At 49.3% G+C, this 21136-nt stretch overlaps 1 protein-coding gene across 3 annotated transcripts in view; it reads left to right on the plus strand.

The window, feature by feature from the left end:
• Positions 1-21136, plus strand: part of PRKG1 (protein kinase cGMP-dependent 1) — a 358823-nt gene that overhangs the window by 30909 nt on the left and 306778 nt on the right. The window contains exon 1 of one of the 3 annotated variants that reach the window (XM_027692991.1): positions 5518-5606. The exons of the other annotated variants lie outside the window; for them this stretch is intronic. Within the exon in view, the coding sequence (XP_027548792.1) occupies positions 5557-5606 (50 nt within the window). The 5' untranslated portion in view covers positions 5518-5556. Of the gene's footprint in view, positions 1-5517; positions 5607-21136 lie in introns of those variants that run through there. 3 annotated transcript variants of the gene reach the window in all.

Consider the following 21136-nt stretch of genomic DNA (forward strand, 5'->3'; position numbering starts at 1 on the left):
GGTTGGGGATGGCAGGGCAAGGACGGTGTTCCGGGCGGGTGCCCGCTCGCCCCCGTGCCCGGCCCTGCCCGCCGCCATGGCGGGGCCCCGCCGTCTCCTGGCAACTGCCCGCCCTGAGGGCGGCCGCCATGGCCGGACCCGGGGCCGGGCTGTGTGTGCCGGGGCGGCGGCTGCCGCTCCGTCCCCCTCCCTTTCCCATTCCCCCTTGTCATTCTCGCTTCCCCCCCCCCACTCCCGCTCTCCCCCCCAGTTCCTATTCCCACCCTCCCCGTTCCCATTCCCGCTGCCGTTTCTCCAGTTGCCCTTTTAAGGCGACTCGCCGCGGATTCTAAAGGATGTCGGGGGGGAAGTGGCAGTGGGCTGAACAATAGCCCCTCCACCGGACCCCAAAAACCAAATAAACCCCCCCAAAAGTGGACGCCGGGTTCTGTCGGGCGAGGGGGGCACAGGGGTGTCCGAGGCCAGGCGGGCGGGAGGTGTTTGCGATCCGTGGTGTGCCTGGAAAGCATCCAAGGCATCCCACCGGCGGTACCTTACTCTAGGACAGTGTATCGCACCCAAAACCATTTATTTCTCTGTCAGTGCTTGCCCCTTGGTGCCCTCGGAGTGGGAATGCAGCTCCCCAGAGCTCCGGAAAGAGCCACAGGTTTCAGGAGAACGATCTCGGAGGCTCTGCCTCGTACAGTGAAACATGTAGGGATCCCGACAAAGGCTTGGATTAACGTTTTCCAACTTGAATTGTAATTGCTCCTTACTGTAGTCTGGTGTGGAGTGTAACAGCACTCACCTGAGGGAGTGCTTCATATTGACCCTCCCTGCTCAATGCTCTTAATACTATTTACAGTATTTAAGTCACTCGCAGCTGCAGATCGTAATCACTCAGGTGTGGGTGTTTAAGGCCAGGTTGGATGGGGCTGGGAGCATCCTCGTCCAGTGGAAGGTGTGGAACAAGATGGTCTTTAAGGTCCTTTCCAACCCAAACCATCCCGTGATTCCACAAAAAGATACTTGTTAATGGCTTCAGGAGCGTGTGTGTGGCTCTGGGAAGGGTTCATCGTGTATGGTGATGCCTCAAAGCCTGGTGTCCAGCATAACTCTTTGTAGTGGTACTGGGGTTAAGGTGAAGAGGAGCTGGAAGCAGAACTATCAAAATATGCAAAGAAAGGTTGGCTTTTTTCCCCCCTGTTCATGCTGAACCTCAGTGATTTTTGAGGTGATGGCAGCCAACCTTTGGTTTTATTGAGCTGCCAGAAAGTGTTCAAAGGGAAGGTGGATGTGGCACTTGGGGATGTGATTTAGTGGTGGGCTTGGCAGTGCTGAGTTAATGGCTGGACCTGATGATCTCAAAGGGCTTTTCCAGCCAAAATGATTCTATAGTAGCCTGTGGGGTTTTTTTGCAGTTAGGTGGTGACCAACACCAGTGCCTGAAGGGAGCCTGCAAGAAAGATGGAGGGAGACTATTTACAATGGCCTGGAGTGCCAGGACAAGAGGGAATGACTTCCCACTGCCAGAGGGCAGGGTTAGGTGGGATACTGGGAAGAAATTCCTGTGAGGGTGGGGAGGCCCTGGCCCAGGTTGCCCAGAGAAGCTGTGGCTGCCCCTGGATCCCTGGAAGTGTCCAAGGCCGGGTTGGACAGGGCTTGGAGCAACCTGCGAGGTGTCCTTGCCCATTGCACAGGTGAAACAAGATGTTCCTTAAGGTCCCTTCCAACCCAAACCATTCTGTGATTCAATGAGTGCCATTCAAGGTGTGAAAGTAAATTTAATTGCCTTGTGTGGAAAAATGCCATTAAATTTCCTGCATGATCTCACCTTGCACATAAACCCCTCTACTTAAGACACATATAGTCTTTAAAAGTAACTGTTTCAGACCTATGAGAGCTTTTATTGCTGTTGCAGGATTGGGCTTGTGTTGCCTCTAAAACTTAAATTAAAAGTGAAACAGGACTTTTTGGGTTCACAAAAGGATTTTATAGCTAAAATCCATGGAGGGACATATCCTGCCATTATCTTCCAAGTTACAAGGCTGGTGAGAGAAGTCAGGCATTGGCATCTTGATCAGTCTTCCTGTTCAAGTAACTAGAATTCTTTTAAAATAAGTGGTTTTTTCTCTTCCTCCCCCCCCCAAAAAAAGGAGATAACTTGCAAGAAGTGACTGAGTAAGTGGGTGCAGACTGTGTGTGGTTTCCCGTGGTAGAAAAATGCCGCGACAAACCCTTATCTCCTCTTCATCTTCTAAAATTGCTGCTCTTGTTTGTTTTTCCACACCTTTGACCTCTCACAGGGTATATCCTGGCTGCTAACAGCCTGTCAGCACGGGAAGAATCCTGTGAGTTTGTACCAACTGCTATTCCAATTAAAATTTTACAGAGCAGCCAACCAAAGTAAAGCCCTTTTAACTACCAAGCTGCAGCTCCATCCCTTTGGTTATGTCGCCCTTGCTATGGGAAAATACCCAGGACGTTGATTTTAACAGGCTGTTTTGTTCAGGGATTGGAGACAGCTCTTGGCTTTTTTGGAAGGCTGTGTAATCATTGCATTTGCTTCTCCAGAAAGGAAAAAAAAAAAGAATTTAGAAGCAGAACATAGAGCAAAGTGGAGGGATGGTGAGTGTGAAGGGCCTGATCTCTTGGCCGAGGTGGTGGGACAGAGAAAATGCAAAATGCAGTGTCATTTGTAGGAAATGGTGAATAAGATGGAAACTCACTTGTTTTTGGGAGTTAATTTGTAAAGCTGGGGAATCTGCCAAAGTCCCAGGGATTGGTTTGTGAGGGGAGGAGCAGCCTGTGAGTTGTATTTAAAGAGGTCTGGTTTGAGCAGCGTAAAATACTTGGTTGCATAGCCTTAGGGAAAGTACAACAGACATACAAGGGATTTAACAAAATCCCTGTAATGGCCAAATTGGTTCTTTGAAGGCGAATGTGCACATCTTCTGTGGGCTAGAGGCGTATTTTTAAGTGATCATAATAGTCATAAGCCCCCCAGAAATACTTGAAAACCCACTTTATATTTAGAGTAATTGCATAAAATGATCTGCTGGTATTTATTAACGGTATGTATTGGCTAAGGTAATAATTAAGACTCTCAAACTATAGTTCTGAAGAAACCCCCAAAACAACCAAACCCCTCTGTTCTTAAACCCCACACCCTCCTCTTCCTAAAATAATTTGGGGGATGGTTGGTACATAGTGTAACCACTGGAAACTGATGGTTGAGATGATTGAGGGACTTGTGGTGAGGGACTGAGACCCACTGTGGTGGAGGTGGCTTCCTGAACTGTGGGGCAGGAGGTGGGATGGTGGTGGCCTCTTTAGTCCTATTGCTTTCTGGTTTGGGGGCAGAAAACCTCTCACCAAAAGCAGCAGCAGCAGCAGCAATGGATGTAGTGGTGCAGCCTTTGTATTTTTTTTTTTTTGATATCAAGATGTGATTCCCTGTGACGTGTCCAGCGAGCAGTTAATTGAAACGCATTTATGATTTATCTGAGAGTTATTAAATGCCCTGGTTGCTTTTATGTGCTGTGTGACCTAATGCTGAATCCATCTGAATGCAGGTTGAGCTAATCCTGGAAGGAAACACTGACAGCCAGCGATGGCAGCGTGGTTTTCTGGTGTGCAGGGTTTTGGGGGTCAGGGGGTGTGTCCAGAGGTTTTGGGGCAGCATCTCCCCACTGGTGGGGGATCTGCTCAGGGATGAGGCTTTGCTGGGGAGGATGATCTGCCCCCTGGCCAAGTGTGAACACACAGTGAGGACAGAGCTGGAGCAAGGCAGTCAAGTGTGATTCTCCTCTGTTTTGACAGGTCTGGCTTGGCAGGGGGGGTGGTGGACGGGGCTCCCCTCTGCGTGCTGACTCAGGCTCTGAGCTGCTTGTAAAGTGCCCAGAGGGACATTGCTGAGAGTTTGGCTCCTTGTGTGACATATAATAACCTTCTGAGGTTTGGGTCACTGGTGGTAGTGATAACTGTGTGGTATTCAGTTGTTGTGCAGAGAGAGGACTGAGGTTTCTCTCTGTTGGAAGCAGTGCCATCTCTCTCTCAGGTTGTGTTCATCCTGAGTGTAAACTCCTAAGGGCCAGAGGGGTTTTATTCAGAGGAAGGTAAAGAACAATTCACTGGACAAAGCTGTTAAAACCACACATTTGTTTTGTCATTTTCTGCCTCATTCTTGCACCGGTGAGTTTAATTGCAAGATTAGTCACTGCAGTCTCAGTTATCCTTTGTTCTGCTCAGCAGCCTCAAGCAACACAGACTTCCCAGGATTTCTGCTGCCTTGGGATACTAATTTTAGTGGTGTACTGTCAAAAAACTATGTCTTAAAGCAAAGGAGTTCTGTTTAGAACCTGCATTGACGTTTTCACGGTGGTTATATGCAAAACCAAACTGTTCAGCAAGTGCAGTAGTTTTGAGCGCACTAATAGCACTTTAATGAAGGTGGTAATTAACATGGAAACTGTTTTTTAAATTGTAATGCAGCTCCATAAATTAACTTTCTACAGAATTAACTTTTTCCCTCTTGTTTATATTTCTGGAATAATTACCCATATTGCTCTTCCCTGTATTACACTGAGTTATCTGTGTGAAAACTGTGGGTGGGTAGCTTGAAAATGCAACAACAGAAAATGAGGTCCCAGGCCACGGACACGGATTCCTTTGCCTCCAGACACTCTGTGAAAGCATTCCTGAGTTTTAGCATCCTGTTCCTAAACACAGGATGTGCCTTGCTTGTTTGGAATTAGCAATAAACCCCCAGATCAGAGCGCTGATAGTGAGCAGAAATGTGTGTAGCAGCACAGAGTGAGCCCAGCCACTGCCCCTGGAAGGCGCGGGGGGGACTCAAACACAGCAGTCAAAGGGAAAATAATTGCACCTTTAGAGTTCAAAAGACTTGATATGTATCAGTTTCTTTGGTTATCCTGGTTGGGAGAGATACTAAGAGTTCAGAAGTCGTTGAATCCTGGAAAGCTGAGCTGGAGGTGGTGGTGGTTTAAATGCCACTCACTGACATAACCCACAGTCCCTACTGCCTGTGCTCCTGAGATTTCTCTGCTTGTGGCTTTTCACGCCGCCAAAATATTTACATTCGAGTCGGGATAAAGTACAACTACTTCTGTAAATGTTTTTCCTCGTGCTGCTTTGCCATTCCTAAGGGGTGGGTGCAGGCAGAGAAGTCCCCGACATCTGTGTTCTGTGTGTCCAGCCTCTGTTTTGAAGGGCTGATAGAACAGGGGAAAAAACAAAAGTATTTGTTGCTACATTGGAGCCTAGAAGGGGAAAATAATTCCTTTCTCCTTCTCTCAACGTGTACAGAAAGTGGATGGGTAGTAAGTGTGCAAGTCACTTGGGAATGTGCTGTGTATCCTGACATCCTGAACGTCTGGAATTCTCTCCAGGTGTTTCAGAAACGGTGGGAAGGCACCTGCCTGGAAGGGTTTGTGTCACGGAGAAGGCTCCAGTGTACTTGGGAAGCAGAGAGCACAGGACTCTGCGTTTTGCAATGCTCCTGCAGTCACTGGTTTCCTTGGAAACTGGTGCCTGAGCAGGGAGAGCCAAACTTGAATGCTGGTGCCTGGTTTCGAAGTAGAAAATGGGCCGTCAGACTTCAGAAAGTAGGATTGGGATATTTGGACTGAGTTTGGGGCTTGTTTGTTAGGAGCAAACTTGGAGTGGGATATCACTGGAAAAAAGCCCCTGTTGGGCTGCAACGTTTTTCCTGCCTGGAGTGGTGTTTCTTTCCCCAAAATGCCCTTTTTTGATCCGGTTTGTGAGCATATTTCGTGGAGGTGTTTCCTGTTGAACACACAAACTGTGTCAGGGAAGCTGTGCACCGGCTCTGTGACGTGGGCTTGACGTGGGTTTGGAAACTCCCCGGCCCAGGGCAGCTCGTTTTGTTCACTCATTTAATGTTCTGTGAGGTGGTGATGTGAACAAATGGGACAAATCATAATGGAGCTGTTTGGGCTGACCCAAAATTAAACTGGAGTCCTGTAAACATACACATACTTCGTGTTGAATGTGAATTTCTACATGCAAGAGAAATATATATATAATGACATGTATACACTTAACACGTGGAGGGGAGTATTGCATTAATCAAATATACTTTTCTTGGGATAGAAAACAATCAGGCTTTAGCATCAGTAGGATATATGGAATTTTTTTCCAGTAGCAGCAGGAATGCATCCTGGTCTAGTGGAAGGGGGGAGGGTTTGAAGGAGATGATTTTTAAGGTCCCTTTCAAATCCAAACCGTTTCCTGTCAGTGCCGTTGGTTTCTTCGACTGCAGAGAACCACTGAGATTCAGGAGCAAAGGGGTAAATAAGCGGTGCCGTGGCTGTGCTGGAAATCCAAAGCCGTCGTTCCCTGCCCCCGGTGTAAGCGGGCGCCTGGGATCTGTCAGTGCTCGTTAGTATTTAAACTGCCCGTCTGATGTCCTTTGTGTGCAGAGATGCGGCGGGTGAGGGGAATTCATCAGTGCTCTTGTAGTGCACAGGCTGAGAGAGGAAAATAACTTTGGTGGTGGGTAACATTTCGGATGGGCACAGGAAATCGTCAGGGCAGTGGCCAAGCACTTCAGGAAGGTGTAGGTAAAGCAGGTGTGATGCAAATAATCAGCTGTACCTCGAGGCTTGTTGGAAACAATGGGTATCTTCATCTAGAGGCGATCTGAAAATCAGGACTCTTAAAAATTCCTTTAGGTAAAGTGGAAGAGCAAACATCCTGGGAATGAGGAGTCAGTCTCCACCTCTTTGCCTTGAAATGTCAGTGTTGCCTCAATTAGTGTTGTGTGTGAGGTGTAATGGTGACCATGGTTGTCTGGAGGAGATATTGAGCAGCTCCTGTGTTTTGTGACTGGAAATATGTATTTAATGAATGCAACAGGTGATTTTGAAACCTGATAAAAGCCAGGAGGGGCTGTCCCATGTGGCTGCCACCACAGCAGCTCTCTCCTGCTGGTTTTGACTGGGCAGCTGGATCCCTGCTCTGGAGGGTGTGGAGGTGTGGAGCACCATCCTCTTCTCCCTTCTCTTCTGAGCCCTTGGTTACTTCCCTGAACATCTTGTTCCTGCTCCTCCTCCTGCCCAAGACTTTTCTCCCTTCCTATGGATGCTTGTTATTCTCTTCCCTCTCAGCCCCAAAGCTGTTCCATCTGACTTTACATCTCCCTGAAAAACCCTCCTTGTTTCCCGTGTGCATCAAGAAGCAGAGAAGCTCTGGTGGCAGCAGCCCAGGATCCTGCAGGAGGCTGGATTTTCCTGACCATCCCGCTTCTCTGGTGTGCCAGTCGGAGCGAAATCAGTTGACTCTGATCAGATGTGACATCCCCTGGGCCTCCTGCTAAGGCCAGACAGCAGTGCTGTGGCACTGGCTGCCTGCACCCTGCTTAGCTCAGCCAAAAGATGGATTGTGCACATCCAAAGGGACCCAAAAGGGACACGAGGGGAGGGAGGGGCTGGTTCTCTCTGTGTCGGGGTCTTGTGCTGGGTTTGGCTGGGGGAGAGCTCATTTTCTTCCCAGTAGCTGCTGTTGGTAACACAGGGATGTTTTCCTCATCTAACACAGAGCCAAGGCCTTTTCTGCTCCTCACCCCACCACGGGCAGGCTGGGGGTACGACAGAAATTGGGAGGGGACACAACTGATCCCAACTTCCCATAGGATGTCCCACGTTATGCTCAGCACATAAAGCTGGGGAAGGAGGAGGGAGGAAGGGGGAGATGTTTGGAGTGATGGCACTTGTCTTCCCAAGCCCCCTCTGTGTGTGATGGAGCCCTGCTTTCCTGGGAGTGACGACACCTGCCTGCCCACGGGAAGTGTGGAATGAATTCCTTGAGGTTTTTGCTTTACCTATGAAACTGTCTTTATGTCAGCCAGGGAATTTTCTCACTTTTACCCTTCTAATTCCTTCCTTCATCCCAGCTGGGATGGGAGTGGTGCTGGGGTTACACCTGGAGCAGGTACTCTTAAACTGTGGCCGAGGTTATGTCTGTGCGAGAGCAGGGGGATCTCCCAAAGGATTGTGGCCCAAGGATGAGTCCCTGCTGGAGCAGGCTCACCTTGGAGCTGTGCATGAGGTCGTGGTGGAGCACCCCAGAGCACGTGGCCTTGGATAAACCCCCAGCAGAGCAAGTACAGTCCTGCAGGGACTGAGGGCAGGGCTAAGGTTGTGCTGGAGCAGGTTCCCTCCTGGAGGGATGGTGCCTGTTGGAGCAGGTATGGGCATTGTGGCCCATGGAGAAGGCCCTGCTGGACCAGGAGCACCTCAAAGTGACGGTGGCTGTGGATAAGTGCCCACCACAGCAGCACAGAGAGATGGCTTATGGATAAGGCTCCACCTGGAGCAGGGACATCCCTGAGGGATTGCAGCCTCTGCACAGGTCCAAGCTGGAGCAGGGGCAGGAGTTCACTAGTTAAATCTAATGGTTTAATGGCCCAAAGGGACCAGGGGTGGAGAGTGGGATGGATACACCTTGAGATGGTTCTAGGCTGGGATTCGAGTTGCATGTGATGGGAATTGCTGTAGCAGGAACCCCTTGCTGTGCACAGGGCTGGGAGCAAGGGCAGGGGCTCCTTGCAGCACCAGACCCTTCAGTGACAGTGACTTTGAGCTGTGTTGACAAAACATCCCGCTGGGATGGCTGAGTGACATCCTGCAGGGCCTCCCTACCACCTGCCCTGTGGGGTGAGGGGCTGCTCCAGCACCTCTCTCTCGGTGTTGGGCATCACTTGTCCTTGTTACAGACCAACCAACCACCACGTCTCGCTGGTGGGGAGTGTCCAGACCAAGGAGTGGGATGAATCTCAGCTAGAAACGTGGGGGTGTGTCTGTGCCCTCCTGTCTGAGTGCTGGGACGGGGGCTGTGCCTCCAAACCTGGCAGGTATTTAACAACCAGTTGTGTGTGGAGTGTGTGTGTGTGCGTGTATATAATATCTTTTATTCCTCACGCATCTTTGCACGTTTCAATCCTGTTAAGACAAGGGGAGAACACATCCCCTGCTCATCAGACACTTGATTGCTTTCTGCTCTGCCGGCACCAGCCCGGCTCTGCGAGGCACGGCAGAAATGAAGCGTGGAGAGGAGCCGGCTTCTCTCCATTAGCACTGCTCCCAAACACAAAGGGACTCGGGTACCTTGCTAATGAGCTCCTTGGGAGTGCTGCAGGAAGGCAGATACTCCGGCTTTCCCTGACCTTCCCTCCTTCCAGGCTGGGAGGAAGCTGGACTTGTGGTGAGGGAAGGGAATTGAAGTTTGTGCTGGTTTAAAGGTAAACCTGCAGGGGAAATGAACTCAACTCAAAAGAGTTGTCAGAATAACAATTTAATAAAATAATACAATAGGTACGATTATACAGACAAAGAATTGGTTTTAACCCACAAAACCCAAATGTCTAACCCAGCACCCTGGGGCAGGAACAGAGTGGTGTTTGTTGGGCCCCCTGAGTCCAAAGGAAAAGGAGAGGGGAAAACCTGTTGGTGAGAGTGCTGGTGCAGTCTGGGCAAGAGTGGTGGTTGCAGTCTTCCTCTGGATCCCACGAGTGGTTAAAAAAGTCCCAAGACCCCAAGATTATATATCCTCAGGTTCAGGCAGGAATGCCCAGTGCCTCCCTCAGGGCGGGGAGTTCCACCCTGGGTGTGAGGACAGGAGCACCCTCCTGTCTCACAGTTCCACCCTGGGTGTGAGGACAGGAGCACCCTCCTGTCTCCCAGGCCTCTGAACACCCAGTTTACAGCCTGAGGGGTCAGGGCTGCTCTGGGCAGAGGGTGTAAATGCTCTATTGATAACAGTTTCTGGGCAATGGCATGGAAGGCTCTAGAATACACAGTTTTGGGTTACACCCATCCACTGATGAACTGCTCTAACTAGGAGAAGTTCCACAGTGCTTCTGCTTGGAGGAGGGACACAGGTGGTGCAACTCTTGTTTTGCTGCTTCTTAACTGACTCTGACAGGGATCTTGGCAGGAAGGGCTCCTGTGGCCTTTTTTTGGCAGCTCCATTCCAGGTGGATACCGTACTGCGGCCCAGCAGCCTTCTGTTAGTGGATTCCCAAGGGAATGCTGGTTATCCCTCTTACTTCCCTCCCTTCTCTGGCTGGATTTCTTAATGTGCCTGAAGGAGGGTTTGCTGCAGGCGTGGTGAGCTGGAATACCAGAGCACAGAGCCAGGGTTTGCCAGCACAGGTACATTCCATGTGCCTCTGCTGTTTGTTAGGGATTTGGCTCTGGGAAAAGCAACACTGGGATGAGTGTGGTGGAAAATCCCACCTCTGCTCCTGTTGTGCAGGAAGCAGCTGCTTTACCCTTGTTATCTTCTCATCAGCCACTGTTGCAGGTACTTCAAGAGCACGTGTTGTCCATGACTAGGAACAAATTAGCACTTCCCTCATAAATCCTCCAATTTTTTTTTCCTTCAGACTTTGTGCAAGGATGGCTGTTACCATTATTTAGGTAGGGAAAACAACCCCAAAACTGAGCTCATCAAGCAAATCTCAGCTTTTTGGTTTTGTGCAACTATTCTTGCATAGATAAAACAGGTGTTTTGAGGTTTTAAAAATTATATTTCCTTTTTGAAAGCCAAAAATAGCTTAAGTAGGGAACCACTAGCGTGGTGTTTAGAGCATCCCTCGGGATGTACAAAGCCAGGTTAAGGCATTATCCCAGTGTTTGCAGGTACAAATGGAAAAGCTTCCACAGAGAGTGGGGCTGCTCCATCAGTGTGGTGAGGACAAACCCGTGGGAGACCTGCCAGGAACATGAGTCCATATTTCACCTCTGGAGCACAGTGGCTCCTTGTTTCAACTGGAAATCCCACCTGTGAGCTCTAAAGAACTCTTTCAATTGCAAGTTCAATTTGTTTCCACTCGTTTTTCGGCGTTTTCCACCACAAAAGGTTCTTGCTGGGCGAGTGTTGCGAACTGGAGTCCCACTGTCTGATTGAGCTCTCTGGATTCAAAGGGCACAAAGCCTTGAACTGTGTGGCTGGTGCTGAGGAAGGCTCCTGTTTAAGTACCAGAGTATGTTAAACTGATGCAAAAAATGTGACTATTTAGCCAAGGGAACAGAAAGCTTTGGGAATTTGTTGATGTGGGAGGGTGAGCTGGGACACCCTGACCTGTGCACTGAAGTAAAGCAGAGGGTCGTGTTAACTGTGTGAAACATGGAGGAATGTGTAAAGTACCTGGAAGGGGGGAATCTTTACAGGGATTTGAAGTTTTAATATGTGCTGGAGGAGCCTTCTGAGGCTTAGGTGATAGTTCCTGGGAAGCCTTCGGCTCCATTGCCTCGTCTGATTTCCTTGGTCAGCAGTTGAAATGCTTTGTGACTTTGTTCAGACTGAGGGAATGATACATCATGGGGAGATAATATTCCACGCTTTTCCCGAGCTTCTTAATGGAATTTTTATCAGTTCCACTGAAGCATATGATGCACAGAAAAGCTGGCCTGCTGTCAGGTTGTCTGCTCTGTAGCTGCTTCAGAATTGCTTTGACTTCCCGGTGAAAATACGAGAGGGGCCATCCCACCCTAAATCCCAGGTGTCTGCAGCCACCAGATCCCATGGAATTCCTTTGTCACCAAGGGACGGGGAAGGCAGGACTGTGGGCTGCCAGTCCTGAGCATCCCCTGTTGGTGCTTCAGTGCTCCATCCCTCTCTCTTACCCTCTCTGCAGTTCTTTTTCCTCCCACCACCATCATCTGCTTGTTTCAAACCTCTCTCGTGCCCTGCGTGTTTTCAGAAGACCTAAAAAAGTCTGTTTTTTTTTTTTTTAATCTGTTTGTGTTGGTGATCCCGAGATTGCTCAGACACAGCTGTTCAGAGCCTTGACACCATTTTCTCTGGGACTGCTTTGTCGTCTCAAGTGCACTTTGCTGCAGTACTTACACAGAGGATAAAAGGCAGCCACCTCAGCAAATTAGTGTGAAAGCACTGGGGAAGAGTTGTAGATATGTAGTGGTTTGTTTTTTTTTTTTTTCTTGAGTCCAGATCTAGCCTGTGGCCTGTGCTTTTGAAAAGTATTTGTTGTGCAGAGAGGGCTTCTGAGAGGTTAAATCCACTGTCTGTGCCCTCATCTGAAGGGTAAATCAGGTGCTGCATTGGCAGGGATCTCTCTGTGTGGTAAAACTTTAGCAGGCAGGGTTTGATTCAGGTGATTGTGGGGAAAAAAAATCATCATATATCATTTAATACCTCGCCTATGAACACAGGCTGTGAGAGAGTTGGGGGCTCAGCCTGGAAAAGAGAAGGCTCTGAGCAGACTTTAGAGCCCCTTCCAGTGCCTAAGGAGGCTCCAAGGGAGCTGGAGAGGGACTTTGGACAAGGGATGGAGGGACAGGACAAGGGGGTTTGGAATAGATATTATGAAGGAATTGTTCCCTGTGAGGGTGGGGAGGCCCTGGCACAGGTTGCCCAGAGAAGCTGTGGCTGCCCCTGGATCCCTGGAAGTGTCCAAGGCCAGGTTGGATGGGGCTTGGAGCAACCTGAGCTAGTGGAAGGTGTCCCTGTCCATGGCAGGGGGTGGGAATGGATGAACTTTAAGATCCTTTCCAACCCAAACCATTCTGGGGTTCTGTTCTGTGTAGCCCTAATTCTAACGTGTGCTAATTTGCATAATGGAAAAAAAGTTTTCACTCCTCCACGTGCTACAGGTGTTCAAATATGCAATCCTATAACCAAAAAAAAAAAAAAGGAAGGAAAAAACCCCCCCCCAAACTCCTCTGGGGGGTTATAATGCTTTTTAAACCAGAATCTCAAAATGCCCAGTCTCACTTTTGGTTGCTGTCTGACAAGGCTTCTCTTTGCAGCAGCCTCCACCCTGAAGGCAGTGGGTTGAAAGCTCTCTCTAACCAGCAGCTGGGGTGTGTTGAAGGAAATAACTCCTCAACCTATGGCCAGTCTGGAAGAGCAGCCACCTGATGTGCCCTGTTGGATTATTAGAGGCTGGGTTGTGGTCCAGGCATGGCTGAGCAGAGCTCCCTCATGGAAGGCTGAGGTGAAGAGCTTGTCCTTGCTGCTGGGGCTTCAGCTGAAAAGCTCATTTTTATGCCCAAGAGTGGTCACAGCACAGAGATTTCTGCTGGGGAACAAAGGCAAATTCCTCATCAGAGAATGTAATCAAATGGTGATGCTGCAGCTGGTTCCTTCCAGCCTCTAAATGCAGACAAAATAGCATATAGTAGAGAAAAAACGTTTGCTGAGTTAACTGGGCTATATTTAGATGCCAAATAAACAGATTTCTGCTCTTGACCCTCCCCCTCAACACCCTAAAACTGCTTTTTAGACTGTCTGCAAAAGTCTTGGCTGTTTGTGGCTTCTGTTCTCTGCCAGGGAAGTAATTCAGAGCAGTAGGGAAAGGACATCTGTCACAGCTGGACATGGAAAGGCAGGTTCTTGGGCACACAGTCCCCGTGTCCAGCCTTGTTCCCTCTCCTTGGCCTTTTTTTAGCACAGCATCCACAGGCTGTTATAGGAAAAAAACCCTAAACCCCCCCTGACTCCTCCCCATGTGGGTCCATGGGAATCGCAGGAGGTTTAACAAGGCCAAGTGCTGGTGCTGCCCCCGGGTCAGGAGAACCCCTGGGATCAATCCAGGCTGGGGATGAGCAGATGGAGCAGCCCTGGGAGAAGGCCCTGGGGGTGCTGGTGGGGCAGAGGCTGGACCTGCCCCGGCCCAGAAACCCCCCGTGCCCTGGGCTGATCCCCCAGCGTGGGCAGCAGGGCAGGGGGGGATTCTGCCCCTCTGCCCCTCAGGGGAGACCCCCCTGCAGAGCTGCTCCAGCCCTGGGAACAGCCCAGCAAGGACATGGAGCTGCTGGAGCCAGTCTAGAGGAGGCACCAAGATGATCAGAGGGCTGGAGCAGCTCTGCTGGGAGGAAAGGCTGGGAGAGGTGGGATTGTTCAGCCTGGAGAGGAGAAGCTTTGGGGTGACCCAATTGTGACCTTACAGGACCTGAAGGGACTGACAAGAAACATGGAGAGAAACTATTTCCAAGGGGCCCAGAGTGTCACGACAAGAGGGAATGGCTTCCCACTGCCAGAGGGCAGGGTTAGATGGGGTAGTGGGAAGGAATTGTTCCCTGGGAGGGTGGGGAGGCCCTGGCACAGGTTGCCCAGAGAAGCTGTGGCTGCCCCTGGATCCCTGGAAGTGTCCAAGGCCAGGTTGGACGGGGCTTGGAGCAACCTGGGCTAGTGGAAGGTGTCCCTGCCCATGGCAGGGGGTGGAACTGGATGGGCTTTAAGGTCCCTCCCAACCCAACCCATTCCATGACCAACATGGCCTCACTGGTCCATGTAAGAAGTATGAGATGAAATACAAGCACTGCCCTTACACGATGCGTTTCCACCCCGTTTTTCCCTGGAGCAGCCTCTTTTCCTGGCACTGCTGTTGGTACTGACTGTACAGTTAGCCCTTTATTCATGTGTGCATAAATTTGACTGTTTTTAAAGCAAGCAAAATAGCCCAGCCTAATCTTGCCAGAGCAGATTAGGAGAGGGAGGCTTCAGATCCTCAACAATCCTCAAATCCTCGCGACTGAGGATTTCATCTGCCTGCATGGAGTGCTGCTGGCAACCTCAGGGGTGGCCAGAGTGTAGGAGGAAGTTAGTTTATTCCTTTATTCTTTTTCCTTCTCAGACATACTCGTGCTGTTCATGTGGTTTTTCCCTCCTCATTTCCAAGCTGGGGAGTTGGTGTTGCCCCGGAGGAGAGGATCGTGGGCAGCACTGGCATTGCTCCCACCCCATCACTGCAGGCTTTGATCTGTTTGGCTTTCAGTGCTGATTAGTTTTTATATCCCATTTTATATATTTCAACTGTAATTCCTTCCTAAGCAGGAGCCCTCAGTGATTGGGAATTAGGTTTCACTCCGGATTAAACAGCAAAAACCACAAGGCACAGCAGCAGAAACAGGGCACTTGAAATCCCAGTGTTCTCATTTAAGGGACATTGATTTTCACAGGCAGGGAAGGTTTCCACAGATTTCCACCTAAATAACAAACCTCAGTGGTTAATAGGTTATTGGCAGATTTATTTAGGGTTTTCTTTTCCTATTAACCTGAGAATAAATCCCACAGCAGTCTTTAAGGTTGGGTTTGTCTCTTAGGGGTATGCTAATGACATGAGGAGTTTTGAATAGTTAAAATTCAGGCCAGAAACTTTCTGGGTGATTTTTTTTTTTTTTTGGGGGGGGGAGGGTGATTTTGGGTAATCTAAAAGCTGTGTGGAGCTCAGCTTGATCCTTGGAAGGTGTAGCTGTTCCCTTGGGATTGCTGCTGCTGGATTTGCAGCTCGGTGTGCTGGGCATATCTGTCCAAAATAACAATGAAATGAGAGTAATTCTGCCTGGCACTTCTTTGTTCTTGACCTCTCCTGCCTCTGCAGACTTCTCTGAGCTGCCTGGGGGGGAGATATGACAGTGGTGAAGCTGCAGCTCGGGGAGATCCCTTGCTCAGCTCTGGTTTGGGTTGTACCTGATTCTTTGATGCTGGCTGGGGGGCACAGGACAGCCCTCAGCTCTCAGGTGTTCTCCAGAGCTCACAGGCCTTGGCAGGAGATCAGCCAAGATGGAATATCAGCAGGAATTCCTCCTGTGTTGTGGTTTGGGTGCAAGTCAGAGCGTTTAACTGGGAATGCTGTAATTGGGGTGGGGTTGGGTGGGATTTCTGTGTTTGCCTCTTCATTTGCTGTGTTCCTCAGAGCCCTGCCTGGGTTTTCTGCAGTGCCAGCAGCTCCCTGGGCACAGCTAACTCTGATTTAAGCTGTCTGACACACAACCCTCGCTGCATTTTGCTGTGGCATAATCACCAGCGTGACCATAAAACCTGTTTATTTGGAATTGTTCACCGAATAAAGATTAAAACAAGTCTACTGCTTCTCACAAAATTAGGGGGGATTCAAGCCTTGTTAGTGGTTGAATCCTTGTGTGACCTCCTCAATAATCTGTGTGAAAGCATCCATCCCATCATTCTAGCACGGGAAGATGGCAGAGATGGGTCTGAAGGCGTGGGGGTTTTGTCTGGGTCCACGTAAACCTTGTTTAACCCCCTTCTCAGCCCCCACCCCCTTTGCTGTTCTTGGCAGTTTTATTTCCTTGCCCACGAGATAATGCCAAGCTTTCTCCTTGTGTGACAGCCGAGTGGGATTTACAGCTGTGGCTTATGCAAACAACCTGTAAAAATGTTATGGAGTGTTTAAAAAGTAATAGTAGTTATAATTCAAGCAAAGAACAAATAAACACTTGTATTCTCCTCGGTGTGCACAGAGTTGTGTACAGACCTTAACTCAGGTTGGAGGGGGAGAGACATTATTGGGAGAGATTTCTTTTTTTTCCTCCCTGAAAAGGGCTGTCTAAGTAAAATATTCTGTTTTAATAACACAGGGATTTTTAGGGCTCCACAGACTACATACAATTTACTTGACCTTTATAAATAGAACAGTCCTGTCTCTCTCTATTGAAAAAAGAAGGAAAAAAAAAAAGAACCCAACCTGCAAGAAGCATAGAAATTTATTAAGTTGTTAGATTTTATTCCTTGAGCAGAAAGGCCAATTGTCCAAGCAGGATGTGGGCAGAATAGCACCAGATAGACCAGCTCTCAGATTGGTGCCAAAAAAAAAATGCAGATCCATAAAACTGGCAGAGGAAAACTGACTGTTGTGTTCCTGAGGGTCTCGTGCCTTGGGTTGGAGCAAAGAGTTGCTTGGGGAGGAAAGAAATGCTGGGATCTGGTGAGCACCTTGGGAAGTTTGGCATCAGGTTGTGCCAGGGGAGGTTTAGATCAGATATTTAGGAGGAATTTCTTCCTGGAAAGGGTGGTCAGGCATTGGAGGGGGAGGTGGTGGAGTCCCTGTCCTTGGAAGCATTCAAAGAACATGTGGATGTGGCACTTGGGGACATGTGGACACGGGGGTCCTGGGTCATGTTTGCTGATCTTAGAGGGCTTTTCCCACCTTAATAGTTGCAAATTAACGCCACCAACAGCTGAAATCGTGAGCTGTAGATGAAAAAAATTGTGGGAATTGAGATCTTAGTGTTAGTTTAACATCTGTTTAGAAACATTGCACCTAATATTGCAGAGGGCTTTTGTCCTAAGGGACACCCAGGTTAAAGGTTATTAAAGACCTGGTAATTTTCTTCTTGGACTGGAGGGGGAGGAAAATCACAGAATGTCAGAATGGTTTGGGTTGGAAAGGACCTTAAAGATCTTGTTCCACCCCCTGCCATGGGCAGGGACACCTCCCACTAGCCCAGGTTGCTCCAACCTGGCCTTGGACACTTCCAGGGATCCAGGGGCAGCCACAGCTTCTCTGGGCAACCTGGGCCAGGGCCTCCCCACCCTCCCAGGGAACAATTCCTTCTCACTGTCCCATCTAACCCTTCCCTGTGTCAGTGGGAAGCCATTCCCCCTTATCCTGGCACTACAAAATGGACCCAAGCAAGCAAAAGGTACCAGTTCCTCTGTCTGGGAGAGGTGGATCCCTGTCCTCATTGGAGAAACTCGGGAGTTTTCATTCCTGGAGTGAGTCTGTCTCGTAGGGACACACTTAAAGTGCTTTTCCAAGGATCTGCCTGGGCATCATAGCTGGATAAAATGTTCTGTTGGGTGAGCAGAGGTATTTTATTTAAGATAAGGTGAATCTCGCGTGACCCAGTGAGTGACCTACATGTTGTGTGCACAGGGGTAAATAAACTGCATTCCCTTGGAAATAAAGGATGTTTCAATCCTGCTGTTACAGCAGATGTGAAAGTGCAGTCCCTGGATGAACAACAGCCTGCACAGAAATCAGCTGCTCTTTCTTGGCTTTGAATTTGCTTTTAACTCCTGCTGCTGCTCCTGTTTGCTGGGTGAGAGGAGAGAACAGGTTTAAATTCAGGTTTAAGAAAGATAACGCTGAAAGTTGTGCTGTTTGCTCACTGACTTCAAAGGTTTCTGCATTTTAGTTCCTTCAACTCACTAAAGGAAGGTGTTTTTTTTCAGGAATTCTGGTGCCAGTTAGTTTCCTTGTTGGTTTAACACAGGCTTGGGCTGATCTTTCTGATCATCTCTGCTCATCAAGATGCAGGATACCAGCGTACATTCCAAGAGTTTGGGTCTGCTTTTGACTTGAAAGAATGAATTGTCTGAGCACCTTTAAAATCCACTTAAATGTCTTTTAAATGACACTCTTCAGGCCTGTTGGGATTAAACTGGACCCGAAGTTGTTTTGGCTCCTTCCAGTAGTTCCTGTTTCCTCTCCGGAAACAACTCTGGCACACAGGTTTTCTCCAGCTCCTTTCAGCTCTTTCTGTGTATTCCTTCATGTAAATATTTCCCAAAAGCAGCCTGTGGAGCGTGGAACAGACTCAGAAGGTGGAAGAGTTGTAGCAATGCTTCTCAGAACTGCATTCCCAGTCCTGTCAAATATTTGGGACAGTGGAAACAAACTCTGTTTCCCTGCACCCCGGGAGTGTAGGATGGGAAGAACCACTGGCTCTGCCTTGCTGTGATAAACTGATGTGTTCTGCTTTTCTGTGTATGGCTTTTTACCCCCTTTCCATGGAATCCCAGACTGGTTTGGGCTGGAAGGGACCTTAAAGCTCATCCATTCCCACCCCTGCCCTGGGCAGGGACACCTTCCACTAGCCCAGGTTGCTCCAACCTGGCCTTGGACACTTCCAGGGATCCAGGGGCAGCCACAGCTTCTCTGGGAATTCCATCCCAGCCCCTCCCCACCCTCACAGGGAACAATTTCTTCCTAATTTCTATCCAAACCTCCTCTCTGTCAGTCTGAAGCCATTCCCCCGTGTCCTGTCCCTCCATCCCTTGTCCAAAGTCCCTCTCCAGGCTTCTGGTGAGCTCCCTTTACCTACTGGAAAGAAATTTCCACCCAATCTGATGCAAGAACCTCTGCTACTTCCTTCTTCCTTTCCTGTTCTTCCACATTAAACCCTCTGGCTCCTTGCAGCCCCATTTCCAACTTGAGTTTTCCTCCTGGCCTGGGGCTCAGCTTTGTGCCCCTCTCCTGCTGCAGGCTGTGCTTTGTGCTTTGCTTTGCCACTGCCCCGTGGAAGCAGCAAGACAGGAAGGGGCAGGAATTTGCAGGGGGAGCAGGAGGGGAGAAACAATTTGGGAAGAGGGTGGAAGGAAAGGAAAAAGAAATGCGTGGTGCTGTGCACTAGGAATGTCAAGGGAGGCACTCAGACAAACAAGGAAGATGATCCAGAGTTGTTGCAATGGGAGCAAACATTTTGGAGTTTGGAGGCGGAGTGGGAAAGGGATGAGACATGAGGGTGGTGGAAAACTGGGAGAGTAAGTGCAGGATGGTAATGCAAGGAAAGGAAAGTAATCACACAAGTCCATTATGGGAGCAAACTTAGTTTGCTGCTCATATGATGCAGATAAAGGTAACTTAATTCTGTGCCCTCCTCTGGCTTGTTTTGTCTGTCACAGTTCTCAGCCTTGAGGGCTGGTTCTTCTCTGCAGTGCCCTGCTGAGAGCCCTGCTGTGAGCCAGAGGGTTTCTGGAGCTGGGCAGCAGAGGGGCAGCCCCTCTGACCTGTCCCTTTGGGCAGCAGGGACGTGGCTCACTGCCCGTGGCTGCAGCTCGTGGTGTAGCAGCTGCTTTTCAATCAGTAGCCAGCAAACTAAGTTTGCTCTGCCCCCACATCCCAGTGAAGTGTTTCTCCCAAAACACCTGGAATCTGAGTTCTTGTTGGCACTCCCTGAAGCGTGGGATACCCCTGGGCAAGTGGTGTCTTCGTTTCACCTGCCACACCAGATCCTGGGCATCATCTGTAGTGGTGGGTTGGCTTTGCAGGCCAGCATCCTTTCACTCTCAGGGCACGCTCTGAACTCTCCAGCCAAAAAAAAAAAGTACCTGGAAAGCCCTTACAAAGCCTGTCAGCAGGAGAAGGAATTCAGAGAAAGAAGGTGAAAAATAATCTGTCTTGTCTACTACAGTGCCAAGCATCCCCTGTTCTAAATAACAATTTGCAAAGAATATTGCTGGAATAAACAAATCTAGTCAGCACAAAAATAGGTGACATAACTTCTTGAATAAAACTGAGCAGCTAAAAAGTCACCAATGAATCACTTAATTTAAGAGTAGCAGCAAACTGGCTCATCTGTACTGTGGCTGTCAGATTTTTAAGACAGCAAACAGAAACAAAACATAATACTTCCATGCTTCTGGTGCCTACAATTAAGCAGTGAATTCAAGGGCAGTATCCCACTTGTAATGTATTCAGAGGGATTGTTTTAAAATGGATGTCTCTAAAATCTTTCATGCTGTTCAGCTCATTAACTGCTGCACTTTGGTTTGGGTTTGGTTTTCTTTGTAATATGTGTCCCATTGATGCCACGTGAGTTGTGCCAGGGGAGCATCCCAGAGGCCTGAGGATTAAGGATACAGTCCTTTCTAAAGCTTCTGAAGCTGTCTGGGGTTCCTCTTAAGCTTGTCTCTCAGGTGTGATTCCCCGTGCTTTCAAATCCTGGTTGCTGGGTGCGTTCCTGGATTTCCCCGCTGGCAGATCCGTGTGTCACCGTCTCCTCTTCTGTTCTGCCTGGATAATCCCATCCCATTCCGTGTTCACCCACAGTCTTTGCTTGAAAGGGGATTCCCCCACCCCCTGATGTGACAGCAACAAGCTGCAGGGACGTGTCACACACCCTGTGAGTGAGAGCAGAGCCTTGTTCCTGTCTGCAGAGCCTGTCCAGGATGGCAATCCGTGTGCTTCCCATCACCACGCAGCTCCAGGATTCCTGGCTTATTAAAGGAATGGCTTGCTTGGCTTGCTGAGGGAGGCAGAGGAGCAATCTGCTTAATGCATGTTGCTGTCTGTCCTCGAGAAGCAAGTGGTGCTCTGGTTTCTCGTTGAAAGGACCCTGTTTGTAAAGAGCTTTCCCTTGGGAACAGCTCAGCTGGGACTGGGGCTGGAACAACCAGGTTACAACTGCTCTTAGGGCTGGAGTGAGTGATCCCCAAAACAGGCTCAGCAGGGTCTGGAGGGTCTGGAACACAAATCCTATGAGGAGCAGCTGGGGGGGCTCAGCCTGGAGAAAAGGAGGTTCAGGGGGGATCTTCTGGATCCCTAAAATGCCCTGGAAGGAGGTTGGAGCCGGGGGGGGTCGGGCTCTGCTCCCAGGGAACAAGGGACAGGAGGAGAGGGAAC

The sequence above is a fragment of the Neopelma chrysocephalum genome, unplaced genomic scaffold (assembly GCF_003984885.1).
Source record: "Neopelma chrysocephalum unplaced genomic scaffold, ASM398488v2 Primary Assembly neopelma1_89, whole genome shotgun sequence".
In the NCBI taxonomy this organism is placed as follows: domain Eukaryota; kingdom Metazoa; phylum Chordata; class Aves; order Passeriformes; family Pipridae; genus Neopelma; species Neopelma chrysocephalum.